Genomic DNA, 17877 nt, shown 5'->3' on the forward strand with positions numbered 1-17877 from the left:
TAAACGGTACAGCAAAGCAGGTTTTACCATGGAACTTGCAGAAATGGATAGCAACAGTATCTAATCAATTTTCTAGTAGGAGTATAGAGCACATGGGTGGCAAAACTTCCAACAAAAAGCTGTAAACATGTTACTACATGTACTAGTGTCCAAAAACACTAGCAGATTTAATCTGATAACCTGATGAGAGACAAAAACACTTCTCAGAAATGCGATGAATATTTCTGAATTGAGTAATTGCTAAAAAAAGTGCATGCTACCTGACATGTAAGCAGTTACATCTGAGTGGTTTGGGCTGCTGAGATAGCTCTCCTATAACTAAAATATTGGTAAAAATATCTCCTAGAACCTTCCATAAAGTTTGTTCAGCTACATCTCCATCTATTTCCATCTATCTCCATCATCTACTTAAATACTGGTAAATAAATCTTGCTCTGCTTTTCTCAATGTGCTGCTTGAAAGCAAAGACAGAGTAAGGCAAGTAATACAGTTGGGACAAGCCCTGCTAAAAACTAAACAAGCAAAACAAAAACAACAACAACCACATTTCTCTCTGCTCCTGCTGAGGCTAACAAATTGTGCAAGTTATCTTCATGCTCATTTTAAATCTCTCCCACTTAAATAGCACAGACTATACACTCCCAAGACACAGACTTATTTTCTAAATTTAGTGGTACATCTTATCATCCCTTCTATCACTCAAAACGTTAGCCAACTACCTGAAGATTTCAGTAGTCAGTGGCAAACATTTACATTTAACACAGCCATGGAAGGTTCCTCACACCTCCTCCAGGAAGACAGAGAGTAACAGCAACAAAAAAAAAAAGAACACTTCAACTTAACTATCACATTTTCAGAAGGGGTGGGGTTCTGTTTATCTGGTTGTTGTTGTTTGTTTTTTAAACAGCAATCACAATACCTTAATGCTGAAGAGGAACCTTTTTGCTGGGATGTTATTATTCTTAAGTGGAGCTAACAAGATTTTGGCTCATTTGTACACCTTTCCCCTTCCACCCCCAAGGTGCTCTGAGCTACTTGTTAGGTGCAAAATGTTAAACATATAAAAGTTTAAATGCCAAAGGAAGACTCTGGAAACAAAAAAAAATGTTTCCAGATGACCAGACCTTTCCTCTCCCCCCACAGAATTATAAGCATGTATTACTGATTGAAAACGTACTTGTCTACCTCTAGAAAACAAAAAAGATTAATTAATTTAAATTTTCAGTTTGTTTCAATTTTGATTGTAAATAGAACACATTCCAGACATATAAAAGTGTTTGTGTTTTTGTTGTCATTGTTTTTAATCTGAAAGAGCAGAAGGCCAACACCATGAACCTATCATCCGTCTAGAAATTATCTGTAGCCAGAACACTGCTAAAGAAAACATGATACCATTCAGTTCATTCACAGCATTAAGTTACAAACAGAACTGAGAAAAGGGTAACAATATCAGCAAAACAGTACCAGCAGAGCTAAATCAGCAGTGGCATTCCAGGGCTATTCAGACTAATCTTTATTATAGTTACTTGTTCAAGCAAGAAATTGAACAGCAGTTTTGGGGTATACAGTATGCAACAATGATAGAGGCCAGGACTTTCTCATTTACTACTCACAGATTTCCAAAGGGGTTGTCTACCTTAACCTTAAAACTTAGGAGGAGACTTCTTTAAGGTTTCTTGCGAGTTTTATTTTCTTTCCTCCTCTGACTTTCTACTTCACCATAATTCACATTTTTGTACGGAAGTCTATTTTTATGTTGCCATTATAACCCTTCTGCCTTCACTACCACTGCTTTTCCTGTTCCCATTTTCCAAAGTCTGCAAAGTGCACAGCTTTGTCACCATGCAACTTCCAGCAGGCACAAAAGGATAGCTCTGCTCTTGAAGATGCTTCCTTACTATGCATATCTGCTATCTCCTCTGCCACCCATTGTGATCATGCATGATCTACAAATTCATGGCTACATGGTGGAGACAAGGAAATGGAACAGCAGTGACATTTTCTATCCTTCCTTAAGGATAGGATCAAGCAGAAACCATTCTGTGTTCAGAGTCCTTGTACATTCACCAAGACATCCATCCATACTTGCCCCCTGAAAGCATCCCAAAGAACACACAGAAAGAACCATTGATTTTTTTTAGCATACCACAACATTGTGTAGGAATGTGTAAATCGATGCTTTTGCATAAACAGTACCTGAGAAAGAATGGCTTCTCCTCCTTTGTCTCCATAAGGCAGATGAACAATAACTATATCTTTATCAGCATTATTTAAATGACTCAATGGCTTCACTTTGCTGTTACTTTCCTTCCTTACTTCTTCAAAAATACAGCCACTGATCAAAAGGTTTAACTTCATTTCAGTCCTGTCAGTTTTAGAGACAACTAATTCATGAACAGTCTTCTTCAGTTTGTCTTTTCTCTTTATTTGTATACCACCAAATGTAAACGAGGAAGAAAACCCTAGAATCTTTCCACCCTTAGATAAAAACTTCATAAACTGTTCTTGGTTCTCGTCAGAAATAGGTTCCTCTGTGGCAATGATCAACAGCAGTGCATTATCAATCCATGGAGCTTTCAGAACCTGCTCCTCATGCAGCTGGTAGACGGTGTAGTTGTCTGCATCGATGCATTCCAGGAGGATTGATTTTACTGAGTCAAATTCCACTTTTGCAGCTTCAGAACCAACATAAATCAACACATTAGGGGGCTTTCCAGCAAGGTTTACTCTCTTTATTCCTGTTGCCAGACAATCACCACCATTCTCTTCCAGTTTGCTATTGCAGTGGTCAGAAAGTTCTGGAATGTCTTCCGCAGAGGCAAATCTGACAGATTCAATAGTGCTGTTTTCAAGCTGCAGACATTCGTGACAGCTGGAAAGATGCAAGTGATGATGCTCTCCAAAGCCTGTCTCTTTGTCAGATAGGCTGTTGGATTCATCTTCATACTCGCTTTCTTTCTCTAGCTTGGATTTCTCTTCTGCCTCTGGATCACCTTGTCCTACAGACTCAGCTACTCCTAACTTTGATTTAGCAGTAGCCCCGAGAGTAGCAGTAGGAGTTGCTTCATTCATCTGTGTACTGTTTCTACTCGTCTCTTTTACAGATGGTGCCACCTGCGTCAACTCCTTCAGAGTAGATTCCTGTAAATGGACAGCTGGAAGAGTTAAATAATAAGAAAAAGGAGTTATAAAATTATATTAAAAGATCTATAACAAATATCACCATGCCAGCAGGATCTAGGTTTAATTTCTGTACAAATCATCTAGAATACTAATAATTCCACTAGTTTGACATACTAAACCCTACCCCTTTGAATATTAAAAATTTGCACTCATAACATGTTATTTACTCTAATGACTATTTGTTTCAGGAAAGTCTGACAGGGCATAGCACTTGTCATTTACAGGGAACATTTAAATAAACACTAATGCTCTTTGGAAGTACACAAATATTTGGACAAAAATAAAACCTGACAGCTACTGTATGTGATCCAGACATGTTCTTAACAGAACAGTAGTCTACGGGAGGAATGGAAGGCAGTTTTCACATAAATGCATCGGCTTGTCAGTTTATATTATTTTGTCCATGACTAAAAAAAGTACAAAATGAAGCAAGGGAAGTACCTTTGGAAAAATACTGGTCTCTTAAGGAGGGCAGGGTGGAAAATTGCTTGCTGTTATTTTGAAATAAACTATTTTGAAATAAGCTATTCAAGTGATGATATTGGGTAAGATGGAAACACTGAACTATGTCTCTTGCATTGCTGTAGGCAGCAAAATAAAAAGTTTTGCACAAGTAAGAAAGGGAGAAGAAACATCTGAATTGCTGAATTGCTTCTAATCTGCAGAAAGGGAGACATAACCAGCCACAGCAAGACGTGAGCTAAAAATCCAAGGAAAACATAACAAATTGGAATGTTTAAACTCTCCCTTCCCCCCCGAATGGAAATGCAGAGATAAACAATTTCTGGCAAGTACAAATGAGAAAAGAAGGGCAATGATGCCTATTGTTATTAAAACTTGTAGAGCAAACTGAGAAAGAGGAGAGAAAATTTGCTCTTCATATGGTAAACGATTTCTTTCAGCTTCTGAGCCATGGAAATATTTCAAATCAAAGCACACAAAACTTGACTGAATCCCCCTCCACTCCCACAAGGCCAAATAAACTTACTGAGTTGTTGTTTGTGATTTCTTATATAAATTCAGTGAGAAAGCAGATTAACAAAACAGTCAACTGGCACACAACACACCAGATCCAAATTCAATTTTTTCTTCACTTAAGAACACTTGAAATCCCTTGAATCTACATCCCTTTGCCTACTTCAGAGTGCAAATTTGAAGTATGAGTTTTCAGACCCCAGAAGGATTTTACAGCTACCAGCATATTATTCCATCAAGAAACTCCATCAGTCTCTTTTGAAGCAGTTTTAGCATGCACATAGTACCTGAAGCAAAATGAGCCAGAAAAGTGGCTCTCCGTGACTCTTGGGAAACTATCCCAGCTTCTATCCCCTGCATGCATGCATAAACATTTTTGCAAAACAGCACCAAGAGAAGACTGAGTTTCATGGCAGGTATATTTGCCAGCATATTCCTCATATTCCTGCCAGCTCGCTCCCTAGGTAGTTGTTCTTGATTTTGCCATTCCCTGGCATGTGCCAGTGCACTATAATCTACATTTTTTTAAAACAGTTGAAAAAAAAAAGGCTTTTTCTCTCATTTTACAGTGAGAGTAAGGGGCTATAGAGGGATCTTTGCAGCCCAAATCACTGTATTATTGTAGGTGACCTCATGACCCCACAGTTTTATCAACACAGATGAGAAGGCACAACTGGAGAAGAAGAAACAAGACTGTTGTTGAAGAAAAAAAAATGGATATAGTCACAGAGAGCCCACCATTTCAGAATACCCTAGAATGTACTAATGTGCAGTCCGTATTAGAACCATGCTGGAAACAAACGTTCAGCATTCACGAAGGAAAGAGAGGTGAACCTTGGACTTCCCACAGCTCAGACAACAATTCCATTTAAGTATAGTATTACAAATGGAACCACTACCACTACTTGTCATCTGTGTGTGATTTGCCCTAACTTCCTCCATATCTTAGCTGAAGCTATTAAGCTAATGAGGACACAATTGCTAATAGCTTTGATATTATTAAAATTACCTCCTAAAAGAAATAAACCATCCACCAAAAACTCAAAAGTCAATTAGCACTGACAACATTCTCCTTCCCCTGGTTATTTCTCTCCATCTGTTCAGAAAGTATGTGAGCTCTTCTCTCAGTGAATGAAGATGCTCAGTTTAGAGCAATTGTTCTCAAACTGTGTTTAGCTTTGAAGATACTTTCATTTCAAAACTGAAAAGAAAACATTTGACTAAAACCTTCTGTAATTTTTGCAAATAGATCAGTTAATCTAACAGGCAAAATTTACAGAGACAGTATTTTCCAACTTCACCATCGTGATGTTTATACTTTCATGCATATTTGCAAAAGGGAAAATACCATCTTGGGTACTCAAGGATATCATTGTACTAAGGTTAATAATTATAAGCAGTAGCTTATGAGGCATTACAGGAATAAAAAATAATGTTTTTTAATTCCAATATCTTTGAACTATTTTTCTGTTATTTTTGTTGCTGTATTCATAACACATTCTGTAAAGAAAAACTCAATCAAAAAGCTGTCTAATTTTTCAACAATCTCTATATTTGACTGTATTCAGTATAAAATATGACAGTACAAGAGTGATGAAATGCCTAAAATGACAACAGGAAGAAAACATTGCACAAAAATAAAAGCATGTTTACTTATGTAGGTATGAAGATGATATATACAGTCCTAAAATAGCTATAAAACAGACGTTTTACCATTAAAAACAGTTTACAAAAATACTTACAAACAATCTTGTGTGGCACCATTCCGTTATCCATTTGAAGCCTGTCTTCCATGAATGCTATTCCAAGGTTACTGAAATTATCTACACTTGCTTCAGCAATTAATTTATAAGGTTCCCCAGCTTTATAGGCCAATGGTGAACAATAGTCTGACCACTTCACAACCTAAGAATAAATCATATGCATGTTTTTCAGTCTGAAAATGATACAGCAAAATATCAAAATACCAACAGTATAATGCTTCTGTGAGATGAACTGCAAGTAAAACTTCCCTTCCTTCCCTAAGGATTCTGCTATTAAAAAGCCTCACAGCAATAGGCAGAGCTAACAAAGGGACATTATCGAACCAAAAAAACACAACTGGGGAATTCAAGTACCAGAAATAATTTTATTATTTTATCAGAAGCATTAAGTAAGCGTAAAAGATTCAAGTTGCTCATATACATCAAAAATTCTGCTCTCCAGAAAGGCGTTATGAAAATTACACACTTGGGTTCAGCTGCTTAGAGAAGGTTTGTGAATCCCAAACTATACAGTTGTAGTGGCTTGGAAAACAACTTTCATGTTTAACTCTAAAACCACCGGGTCAGCTGCATGCTTTAACATGCAGGTTAAACTCAAACTTTGAAATACAAGCACAAGTAATAGCTTCAAACCAGACACACCAGAACACACAGCTGGTGAAAGCCAGCCCTCAAATTCATGACAGATGTAACACTCAGGTCCTGGACATAATGACCACTCACTGGTTAAAGCAATAACAATGAATTTCATAGAATCATAGAATCATTAGGGTTGGAGAAGACCTCCAAGATCATCTGGCAATCATCCCCCTACTACCAATGTCACCCATTAAACCATGTCCCTAAGTCCCAGGTCCAACTTTTCCTGAAACACCCCCAGGGGCAGTGATTCTACCACTTCCCTTGGGCAACCCATTCCAGTGCCTGACTGCTCTGCCTGAGAAGAAATGTCTCCTAATTGCCAACCTAAACCTCCCCTGGAGTTTCTACTTCTAGGACCTGAAAGGTCATCTCTACGACTCCGTACCAGGATATATTTCTGGGCACAAGGGTATCAACCAGTTCTGAAGAAAAACAACATCTGCTTCTGGAAGATACCTATACTAGACCCTGACAGACTTGTATCACTGCAGTTGGAGCATCAGTCAGACTTCCCCCTACTGTCACTGGGGAAATTCGTGACCAAATCAGCCAGAATTACCCCCAGCTGACTGCCTTAAGTGATGTCCTGAACAGCACTGTCACTTTCCAGATGGAAGGGATTCCCAGCTGTGTAGTCCATTGGTGCAATACCCACAGCTGAAATGGAAGTATCCAGTTGTCGTCATACGGGGTATTACTCTCAGAGCCTACTGCTAACTGTTAGCAATTTGTGATCGCTGGTAGCTAACGTGTAATGATACATTTATGATACTGGCTTCCTCCTCTTTTGTTAAATTGATTATCTACTCCCACAGCATTGTATTGACGTTCACAGCATAAAGGACTGACCTACAGTCAGTAGTACACTACTGCCATGTTACTTTCTCTCATGATTCTGAGGATATGACCAAAACCAAATTCATTGTCACTCTAAAATCTTACCAGGTATATGTAAAACATACACTTTGGCAGCTCTAGTTTCACTGATAGATTCTCTATGGAGAAGTCAGAAATGCCTCCCTTCCCCTGTGCCGTGTTTTAAACCTAGTAGGCAACTAAGTGCCACTCTCTCTCCCCCCAGGTGGGATGGGAGAGAGAATCAGAAAGGTAAAAATGTGAGAACTTGTGAGTTGAGATAAAGACAGTTTACTAGGTAAAGCAAAAGCTGCACAAAAAAAAAGCAAAAAAGTAAAGCAAATAGGGAATTCGTTCACTACTTCCCATCAGCACACAGACATTCAGCCGCCTCCAGGAAAGTGGTGCTCACCGTGCCTAGTGTTTCTTGGGAAGACAAACGTCATCACTCCAAATGCCTCCCCCCTCTCCCCCCTTCCTCCTTCTTTCCCCCAGCTGTTATTGCTGAGCATGACACCATGTCTTATGGGACATCCCTCTGGCCAGCTTGGGCCAGCTGTCCTTGCTGTGTCCCCCCCAGCACCCCCAGCCTCCTCATTGGCAGGGCAGCATGAGAAGCAGAAAAGTCCTTGGTTCTGTGTAAGAGCTGCTCTGCAACAACTGAAACATCAATGTGTTACCACCACTACTGTCATCAAAAATCCAAACCACTGCATCATACAAGTCTCTACATAGAAAATTAACTCTATCCCAGCCAAATCCATGATATCATGTCTGGGGCAACCAGAATAATAATAAAAGTCTTAGGTCAGACCCCAGGGAAGAGGACAGGCTATGAAACATGAAACGCTTAGTCACAACCTGCATGGAGCTCTCTGATATCAGATTTTCTGTAAGACCAGAAGTGCTTCTTCTAATCCACATCGTAGACACATGCACATACCACCGTTCTGGACCAGAATTTTTCCAAGAGCTATGCAGCTGCCATGTCTCTTTGCCCAGGAATTCAGCAAGAGGTCAACCATTCTTAGACACTTAAGACTGTCTAACCTTTCTCACCTTTCTCACTTCTCCTTCTCTGCATGTCCTTCAATTTAAGTCTTCTATAACCCTCTCTCTTTTCTTCAGCATACGACTTTGGGCTACCCCCTGTGGTAGAAGGTAAGAGACTCGCACCATTTTTAAGATATCCTTTAGATATCCTTTCTTACCCAGAGAACAGGCACAAGCGGCTAACACCCATGTCACCTGTAAACTGTGAGGATATATTGAGGCTTTTACCATTTTTCATGGCACCAAGTAAAACATTAGACAGAATAAGAAGGAACAACAAAAAGTAGTTATTGCTGTTTAGTGCAAATAAAGTAAATACACAAAAGAACCTCACAAAGTTAGGCTGCTGCCAAGACATATGACCTGGAATCCTGCTCATGCAACAATCCACAATGTACAATGTACAAAAGTCCTCAGAAAGCACTTTCAAACCAGCCAAGCTTTTCTGCTTCTTCATCAAAATTCTGTCAGAATACAAAATGAAAGGCTAGCTCTTATTAAGAGATGAGAATTTCTTTATACTCCTGTTTTCTAGATCCACCCCAGTTTCAGCAGAAACCAGTCACAGATCACCGATTGCTGTATAAAGAACAGTTTTTCTCTCTAGAAATTCTTGTAGGCCACAGGAACAATCTGTTCTTACAATCCCTGTCTGTGTTGACAGCTGGCTGCCAGAGGTAGCAGAATTAAAAGCACTTCTAGTGAAGTGACATGTACACGGAACTATAATAAACAAAATAAAACAGCAGTTCTTTTCCTCTTTAGTTTCAGTCTTTTGTCTGGACTATTGCTTTTGAGCTTGATAAATCAAATTCATTATTATTTATGTCTATAAAAGAAAGCAAAAAAGAATGCAAACATTTTTCATTCTAAAAAAATGCAAAAAAAATCAACAAGATAAAAAAAACACAACCCACAATTCTGCCTAATAACAAACCCCAAAAGAGCTTCAACCCAGATGTTGCTTTTGTGGACCTCTGTTATGAGAAAGAAAAATAAATAAATAAATAAATAAATAAATAAATAAATAAATAAATAAATAAAAGAGGAAAAAAAAATAACAACTCCCTCAGCCTTGAGTTGGCCCAGCACACCACGTTGCCTCTGAGACAACGTAGGGAGCACAACAGGCATCCTGTCTAGTTTATCTCCCACAATCAGAACCCACCTGCATGATTCCTCGGACTTATATCAAAGGCAACAAAAACATCAACAAAATAGCTAATGTGGCTACTTCCTATATGCTCCAAGGAAATACAAAGCGAGCTGGACCAGGATCAGAAGGCTTCAGCAGAAAAGGTCTCGGAGCACTCACCAAGCTTTCAGTGCCTCTAGTCCTCACAGTCCGATCTTCATGGAGATAATGATCTGGCCTGATGTAGCACGGAGATAATGATCTGGCCTGATCTGGCACTTTACCTGGACATCATTCCTCTAGAGGGCAAAGACTACCACGTTCCAAAAGCATGCTCTGTTCTCCGTTCAGAGGCCTACATGGAAGGTGAAGGTACTAAAAATTGGATTGCAGACACATCTGGATTTGTGCCCATTCCAGATCTGTCCTTCTGTTCCTGTACTGAAGTTAGGTAAGTCTGTTTACCATCCACTCTGTTCTGTGTTCACTCCAGCAGTGAGTGCTCTGGATCGTCTCTCAGAACAAGCTGCCTGGAAAAGGCATGTTCCTCATCCAGGGGAGCTGATGAGCCACCACCACTTGCGCACGTGACTGGTTTCCTTTAACAACAAAAAGGGCCTGGCACGCTGATGCCAGAAAGCGAGGATGACAGATGGTCCTGTGGGGTGCTGAGTAGGGACCGTTTGGGAAGACACCTTGTTGACTCCCTTCAGATGGGGACCCTAGCTCGTAGCGTAGCATAAAATAGCTTATTTATTAGAGAGGACTCTGTCTATCTTGGTCATCAGGCCAGACATTTTACTACTGTCTCCCCAGAGAGATCCTAGCATGCCTGTCTTTCCATATCTTCTCTTTCCAGTAGGCAGTATGGTCCATTCTGTCCTTTTCACTAAGGAGAGCGTACAACATGCAAAAACAGGCTGCCTTAGGAAGGATCTCAGGCAACCTGTACCACAATCAAGACTTTTCCTTCCCTCAATGTTAAGTTTATCTTTTGCTTTGACTTACAACTTTTCTTCCCCTTCAGACCTGCATCCAAGCTGAGACACCTGGGCAGCAAAAATTCCTCATCTGAGGAAAAAGTTAGTAGAACAACAAAATTTAGGGGAGAGAGAAGTTGTCTCAAGTTCATAGTAAGTTTTGATAGGGTCTGGATACTACTTTTAATACATAATTCATTCAGAGATGCTATATATACACACAGTAAGTCAGATTTTAGAACATCATTTTTTAAATCTGTGTCTTTCCTCTTTCAGCACAGTAATGGAGAAGGAACTTTAGGATTTCTAAGCATCTAGGATGTGAACATTTTCTAAGTATGCTTGCCATAAGGATTTCAGTACTACTTTAATTTATATCTCTGGATGCCTCAAGAACGTTTTGTCAGTATTATTCATTAAAGGTCAAACACCATTTATAAGATTGCAAACAAGAAGTACTGACATTCCCTCACTGCATTTTATAGAAAAGAAATGAATTGATTTGGGCCTTTCTTCTATAGACTTTGACAAAATTATCCAAATGTATAACGCCAAACTTGTATTTATAAATCACAACGGAAGGAAGCTTCCAAGAGAGGTTTCCATTTCAATTACAACTTTTTACACTCATTCTGAGACATGAAGAGCTTTTCAGAAATCATAACATATGCTTGCTTTGTGTATTTTTACTTTGGCATTTGCTTCAGCTAGTGTCAGAGACAACATACTGAGTTAAGTGGACTTCTGATCTGCCTCAGTATGACAGCTCTAGACCTGTTTTTTCCTGTTCAACATATATAACCGTATATGCTTCACCCAATCATGACAGAATTCTGCGGTTTCCGTCCACAGACAGAGAAGTGTGCTACAAAAATAAACCACTCAGGAAAATGTCTATGGGTTTATTTAAAGTATAAAATAGAACTAAAGTATTAAGTGATCAAGTTTAATGAATAGCTTATATTTTTATTCCTAAAAACATTGTAAATGTACAAAATCTATCTGCCATTGATTTGTTTCCTTGAAGCATTTCAGAGTTATGCCTACCAAATGAGTTCTCCATACCACTTTCTTTGCAAGAAACAAAGAGAACTGCTTACCTCTTTTGAAGAGACAGGTACTTTCTGCAAGTTATCTGTCTGAGCTGAAATGCTTTCTGTCACAAAAGCTATATGTTCTGCTTCTAGTAATTTATCAGGATAAATAAAAGGAGAAATGAGAAGTAGACTCCATCTGTTTAAATCATCAAGGAGCTGAAAGAAACAGGAAAGAAAAATAAGTCTATATGGAACATCTGATTTAATAATTCTTTTCTAAATTATCCCCAGCCCAAATTCAAATCTGACCCTTCAGCTTAACATGAACACTCTCTGTAATGCCATGAGGAAAACAACTTCCCATGAGGACAAAAAGGAGTAAAAGGTCTGAATCATTAAGCAGGAACATGTCAAAAGTAAAATAAAAAGTGACAACCCAAGCTTTCAAGCCAATCTGGATTCCAGCTGTCAGCATTGCCGCAGGAGTACACAACTGAGTGGGCCACTGATGACGACCGTGCCATTGGCACCATGACTTTTGTGGGCCGTTTGCCACTGGACTCCGCCATCTGCAGCATCCTTCATTCGACCCAATCCTCTTCTCCTATCCAAGCTACAGTCCACCCTGCCTCCTCCTTCCTTCTGTCTTCCCCCCGGACTACACAAACCCGTGGCCCTGCTGCCTTGGTTCTGGTTCTTGATGGCGGAAGAGTGCTGCCAGCTCCCTGGCAGGGGCTGAGAAAGCAGTCTTAATGCATGGCCTGCCTGAGCAGTCAGGACAGCGCCAGTGCTGTTGCCTGGCTAGCACTGCAGGTGGCTTTCATTCTAGTCGGGTAACAGTCCTCCAGGAAACCTTCTGTCCCACAGCCAAACAATATACACTGCCTCTGCACCCACCTGCCCAAAGAGCAGTCAGCCCATGAGCCACAAATGACCCAAGAACCATACATTACACAGGTCTAATTTTTAGGATACCTAATTTATCTAACTTGTAAAGTTTTAGGATGTCTTTCCTAAAGCCAGTTATATAATGACAGTTATATTTTGTTGCCAGGTATAGCCTCCTAAGAACTATGACAAATTCCTGATCTTAAAAAATGATTTGAAATAAAAGGAGAGGGTACTTTTTAAACTATTAAATCTTCATGTACTAGCACCTAAATAATTCATTCAGTATGTAACTCTAAACTTAAAGAAATAAATCATTCAAAGGAAGTTTGCCCTTAAGGTAGTCCATCCACTTAGCAGACCATTGGGCAAGCACTTTTCTTCATTAAATTATAAAAATTGCTCCCTCGCTCGTCCTCATTAAGGAGCAAATAAAGCTCAATAGCTGGCATCACTATACCATACAACAGCATTAAGAACCTCAACACTTCTCAATAAATAATCTGTTCCCATATCATCTTATGTCAAATTTTACACTGATACTGCATTGAACTGTATTTTTCTGCCGTATTTTAAAAGCGACAAACATCAAAAGAAATAGTCATTTCAGTACCACTGTGCTAGAAACAGGTTTTGTATGCCTTCAGTAACTTTAGGTAGGAATGTAAGAAAGAGTTGCCTTTGAACACGCTGCATGTATATACATCGCTCTACATGTAAATGGAAACAGTGCAATATTAAGTCTTGCTTGAAGAACTAAAATTAAAGGGGATACACAGACAGGCTAGACTGCCTGACCAGCTTCACAGAGCATGGAAGCTGCAAGAGCAAACACTGCTACCTTCCAGAGGAAAGTGAACTGAACTGATGAAGCTTTATACTATCTTAAGCGCCCAGTTTGACTACAGATCAAACAACAACACTCGACACGTTACCATTTACGACCGCTGCTATCTTATCTTAAGGAAGTTACTGACTGCAGCCCAGAGGCACTTACGCCTACTTAGAAACCAAACTAGCTCAGCTAGCTTCCTAGAAGCCAAAAAAACATGAGAATTAACCTTTTTTCTCTTCACAGTGTCTGGGGACGATGCCACCCCTATCCGTAACGCCATTAGGTCAGAGCCCTTGGGTGTCACACGACCGAGGTGTAGGGTGGCGGGCGTCTCACACAGGGACTCAGAGTCGTATGCAACCGGGAACTTTCAGTGCATATTTTTAAGGGGCGAATACATTTTGATTAAGAGAACTTCCAGTGCATATTTTGAAGGGGCGAGAAGCTCCTTCAGGAGCGAGGAGAAGTGGTTTGAGAGCTTTAACAAAGCATCAATTAACTAGCGGTTAACTTTTCCTAGGATTCTCAGCTTGCCACCACCTCTTTGACGCGGGACGCAACCCGCTCGTTAGAAAAAAGCGATATTTGATGATTTATTTGTGATTTTTTTAGCCTGGGGAGGGGACGGCCGCGCCGGCAGCGGGCCCCCCCCCCCCCCGGTTGCCGTGGCGACGGCTGAGCCGTCGCCACGGCAACCGGGGGGGGGGGGGCCCGCTGCCGGCGCGGCCGCTCCCCGCCCCTCTCGCCTTGCCCCGCAGCGCAGCGCCCCGTCCCCGCGCCTCGGTTACCTGCGCCTCGTCCGTGAAGAAGACTTTGTTCCCCAGCCTGAGGCACACGCGCTCCTCGGGCGGCGCGGCGCGGCGGCAGCAGCGGCAGCAGAAGGTGAAGGAGCAGCGGGAGCGGTGCAGGCGCCGCACGGTGCGCCGGATGAGCGCGGCCGAGCAAGGCCCCCAGCGCGCCCATAGGTAGAGGTAGCACAGCGTGATCAGCATGGCGGGCGCGGCCCCCCCCCGCCTTCCTTCCCTCCCCTCCCGCCTCCAACCGCCCCGCCCCGCCAACGGCCACCAACGGCCGGCAACCGCCGGGCGAGGCCACGCCCCCGGCCACGCCCCAGCCACGCCCACCCCCCCATTGGCTCCCTCTCCCCCTCCCACCCTTCCCTCTGCCTCTCTGATTGGCTGCCGGCCTGCCGCCTCGCCCCTTTTAAATGGCGGCGACGGCCTAACGGCCCGCTGGGGTGGAGCGGAACCGATGCCGTTAGCGATTCACGCGTCAAGGGGAGGCCTCGGGGGGCGGTTGGGGGGATGCGGTGCCGCCCGAAAGGCAGAGCTGCGTTTGAAACAAGGGAAAAGAAACTAATTAAATTAAATAACAGCCTGGATTGTATTTTTGCGTGGTGTGGATTGTTGCCAAATTCCTGTGGGATGGCGTTTTGACCAATTTTAACCAATTCCTCCAGGAATCATTCAGCTCCTGCTCTCCAAAGTCAACACTGTCCACATGAGCAATGTTTTGAGGTGAAAGCAAGTATTTAGTGGTTTAGCATTGCGGATTACGGGCTCTGCCTTGCACACGTTACACTATAGATGCAATTCAGAGGGCTAGACTCGTGTTTCTGCTATAGAAATGTTTCCTCAACCATCAGGTGTGTTGGATGAATTGTATGAAAGTATATGCCGTAGACAAAACAATAACAGCCAAATTTATTGCTAGTTTCCATGCAGAAACATTGAATGAGTCTTCTCTTCCTCGAGAATTATTCTGCTTTGCCACCCAACCTTATTTCAGGGTCCATTGCATCTTATGGGAGCGGCATCTCCAGTCACAAACACAGGAAAAATGCCGGACATCAGATCCCGTACATACTAATAGCCACCAGAGGGCAAAGCAGGCACGAACTGACACGTTTGATTTCACTTAATTCGTTTAATTCAATTGGATTCACCAAATGAGAAACCTGAAATCACTGTTCTGAGGGGCTGGTCATTGAACCAGGAGTGAAGAGTATATTGGGGAATAAAACTGTGTGATGGGCATGTGCCATGTGTGCTACAGACACAACTTGCCACTAGGGTAGAAGCAGTAAACAACTTACACAAGGTATCCGCTACTCATCTGGCATGTCTATGCATGAAAGTTATTAAATAATTCTTATATTTTATGTGAAAGGTCTTGTGTAGTGGTAATATTGGGTTCTGTAAAAAGAACACATAACAGTCTGATCCTGGTGGCTATTTAGCGAGTAGAAGAAAAAAAACATATGAGGAAAACTGCAAAAAGACTAAAAGAAAGACAGTGACATTATCATTAAACAGTTGTAGCTGATTGATATGTAACAATCATTTCCTGAACGGGACGTGAAGCTACATTCTTTTTTATTATTCTGAACTCAAGGTCTTTTATGCTCTTGGAAATTTACTAAAATAGGTATTCTAAAATCACAATTTTCCAAAAGGATCTCCAGCAACACCACAGTAGCATTGTAGATAAACAAGGAACAAATCAGCCATGCAGTTTGGTATGGGTATCAATATCAAAAAAACACCACCAGTACTATGGCAGGCATTTTTAGTACCGTGACAGACAATTTTATTTCTTTAAATCTGCACCCACAGCAGAAGCCTATCCAAAATGACACAAATCTCTGACATAATTTTGATTTCTACAACACATGGTGGAAATGTTTGACATGTTCAGTTGGAATATCAAATAATTTGAACAATTCCCTCCCTCCATTTCAAGCTTAAGAAGTATCACCCCTGTATCGCTACTATATCCTGTACATATTCTACAGAGAGAGAAACTAAGTCTCTAGTGGTTCTAACTTTGCATTATGCACTGTTTCTTTGTGTAGATTATCTTATGCAGGAAGTCAAAATACTTACACAGGCACATCAAAAGAAAGAAAACAAGCAAAGTGTACAGCCTCTAAAGAAAGCTCTCAGCTTTGGAATTCACTTTCTCTCTAACAGTTCAACAGCCCATGCATTGCTGACCTTCAGAGCACACTGCAAAACACAACTGTTTATATAACCTTTGCACAATGAGGAACATACTTTGTTTAATCCTTCAGTATTCAATGACAGCATTGAATGCTGTCAACTATATTTTAATTTTTTTTAAGGTTGCTTTACCCTGCAAAACTTTATGAATATATGAGAAAAATGAGTCAAAACTTCCTGATACAAAGGAATCTAAAGCAGAACAATATATAGGCAAAAACAGTCACCATTTTAAGACAGTGAAATGTGGGAACATTCTCAATAAGAATAATTTGAAGCCATAACATTACTGTAGGTGTTCAAATTTCTGTCAGAGTGTAGCTTAGACTTAATCGTGACAGGCTCTGATTAAAAGGTTAGGAATTTTATACTGGGAAACATTCTTTTTGTATTATTATAAAGTCAAGGCCATTTACGCACTAGGAAATTTACTAAAATAGGTATTCTAAAATAACTATGTCAATCAGTTTCTCCATAAAGGAGGGTGGAAGGAAGCCTTGAAAATAAACAGTGAGTAGTATTAGCTCTCAGACTTCCCAGAACTCTTGCTTGTTTGTCAGAGAGAACAGATTACAGAAAAATGTTGCAAGATGCAGAACACAGGCACACACAGACATGAAATTGTTTAAAGAGCATTAGGTAAAGCTTGAATAAAAGGCATAGGCTAAATTTTGAATTTCTGCCTGCAGTCTGGGGGAATCCCCACCCTTAAATGAGACAGATGGGCCAATTTCAGCATAGAGGGGTTAAGTCTCTTTAAGCTCTTTAAAAAGCCGATGTGGGAAGGTTCCCAAAAGACTCAGGACATGGGGGTCAAGTCTACCATGAAACCCCAATATGGAAGAGTTTCTCTCTCTCTCTCTCTCTCTTTTTTTTTTTTTTTTTAACTTTAAAATGAGTATTATGAGACCGGCTTTGCTGTACTTTGTAAACGACTTTGCTTCTTCCTCTTCCCTGTCCCATGAGAACTTTTCCAACAATTTATTTTTGAGGAGCTTTGCATGCTATTAATGACTATAAATGCCTATGTTATGTTGTTTAATGCCAGGTATTATTTAAAACTATAAATGCTTTAGAACCAACCTGACTCCAGGACCTATCCAATTCATATTGAATATTATTTATTCTTGCAAATGCATACATGCTTTCATGAGAAAACTGAGTAAAACAGGTTTCCATCAGAAATAGACAAGCATTTGTAACAGAATCAGTGTTTTCTGATTCTGTGAAGTGTTTTTCACCAAATGCAGCACCTTGTATTTAAAATAAGTATATTGCAAAAAGAAAAGTAGTTCTTCCTTCCAGTACCTAAAGAGGGCTATAGGAAAGTTGGGGACGGGCTCTGTGTCAGGGAGTGTAGTGACAGGAAAACAGGGAATGGCTTTAAACTAAAAGAGGGAACATTTAGAATAGATAAAAGGAAGAAATTCTTCACTCAGAGGGTGGTGAGGCACTAGACCAGGTTGCCCAGAGAAGCTGTGGATGCCCCATCCCTGGAGGTGCTCAAGGCCAGGTTGGATGGGACCTTG

At 40.7% G+C, this 17877-nt stretch overlaps 1 protein-coding gene across 3 annotated transcripts in view; it reads right to left on the reverse strand.

The window, feature by feature from the left end:
- Nucleotides 1-14395, reverse strand: part of HLCS (holocarboxylase synthetase) — a 126824-nt gene extending 112429 nt beyond the window's left edge. The window contains exons 1-4 of one of the 3 annotated variants that reach the window (XM_066978663.1): nt 14135-14395; nt 11687-11839; nt 5901-6063; nt 2197-3155 (exon numbers count right to left, since the gene is read on the reverse strand). In XM_066978663.1, coding sequence (XP_066834764.1) covers nt 2197-3155; nt 5901-6063; nt 11687-11839; nt 14135-14338 — 1479 coding nt within the window. In that variant the 5' untranslated portion in view covers nt 14339-14395. Of the gene's footprint in view, nt 1-2196; nt 3156-5900; nt 6064-9786; nt 11601-11686; nt 11840-13572; nt 13932-14134 lie in introns of those variants that run through there. The other 2 variants (XM_066978669.1, XM_013181287.3) reach the window with 2 other exon arrangements.
- Between the last annotated feature and the right edge of the window lie 3482 nt (nt 14396-17877).

Source organism: Anser cygnoides, chromosome 1 (assembly GCF_040182565.1).
Source record: "Anser cygnoides isolate HZ-2024a breed goose chromosome 1, Taihu_goose_T2T_genome, whole genome shotgun sequence".
Classification (NCBI taxonomy): Eukaryota; Metazoa; Chordata; class Aves; order Anseriformes; family Anatidae; genus Anser; species Anser cygnoides.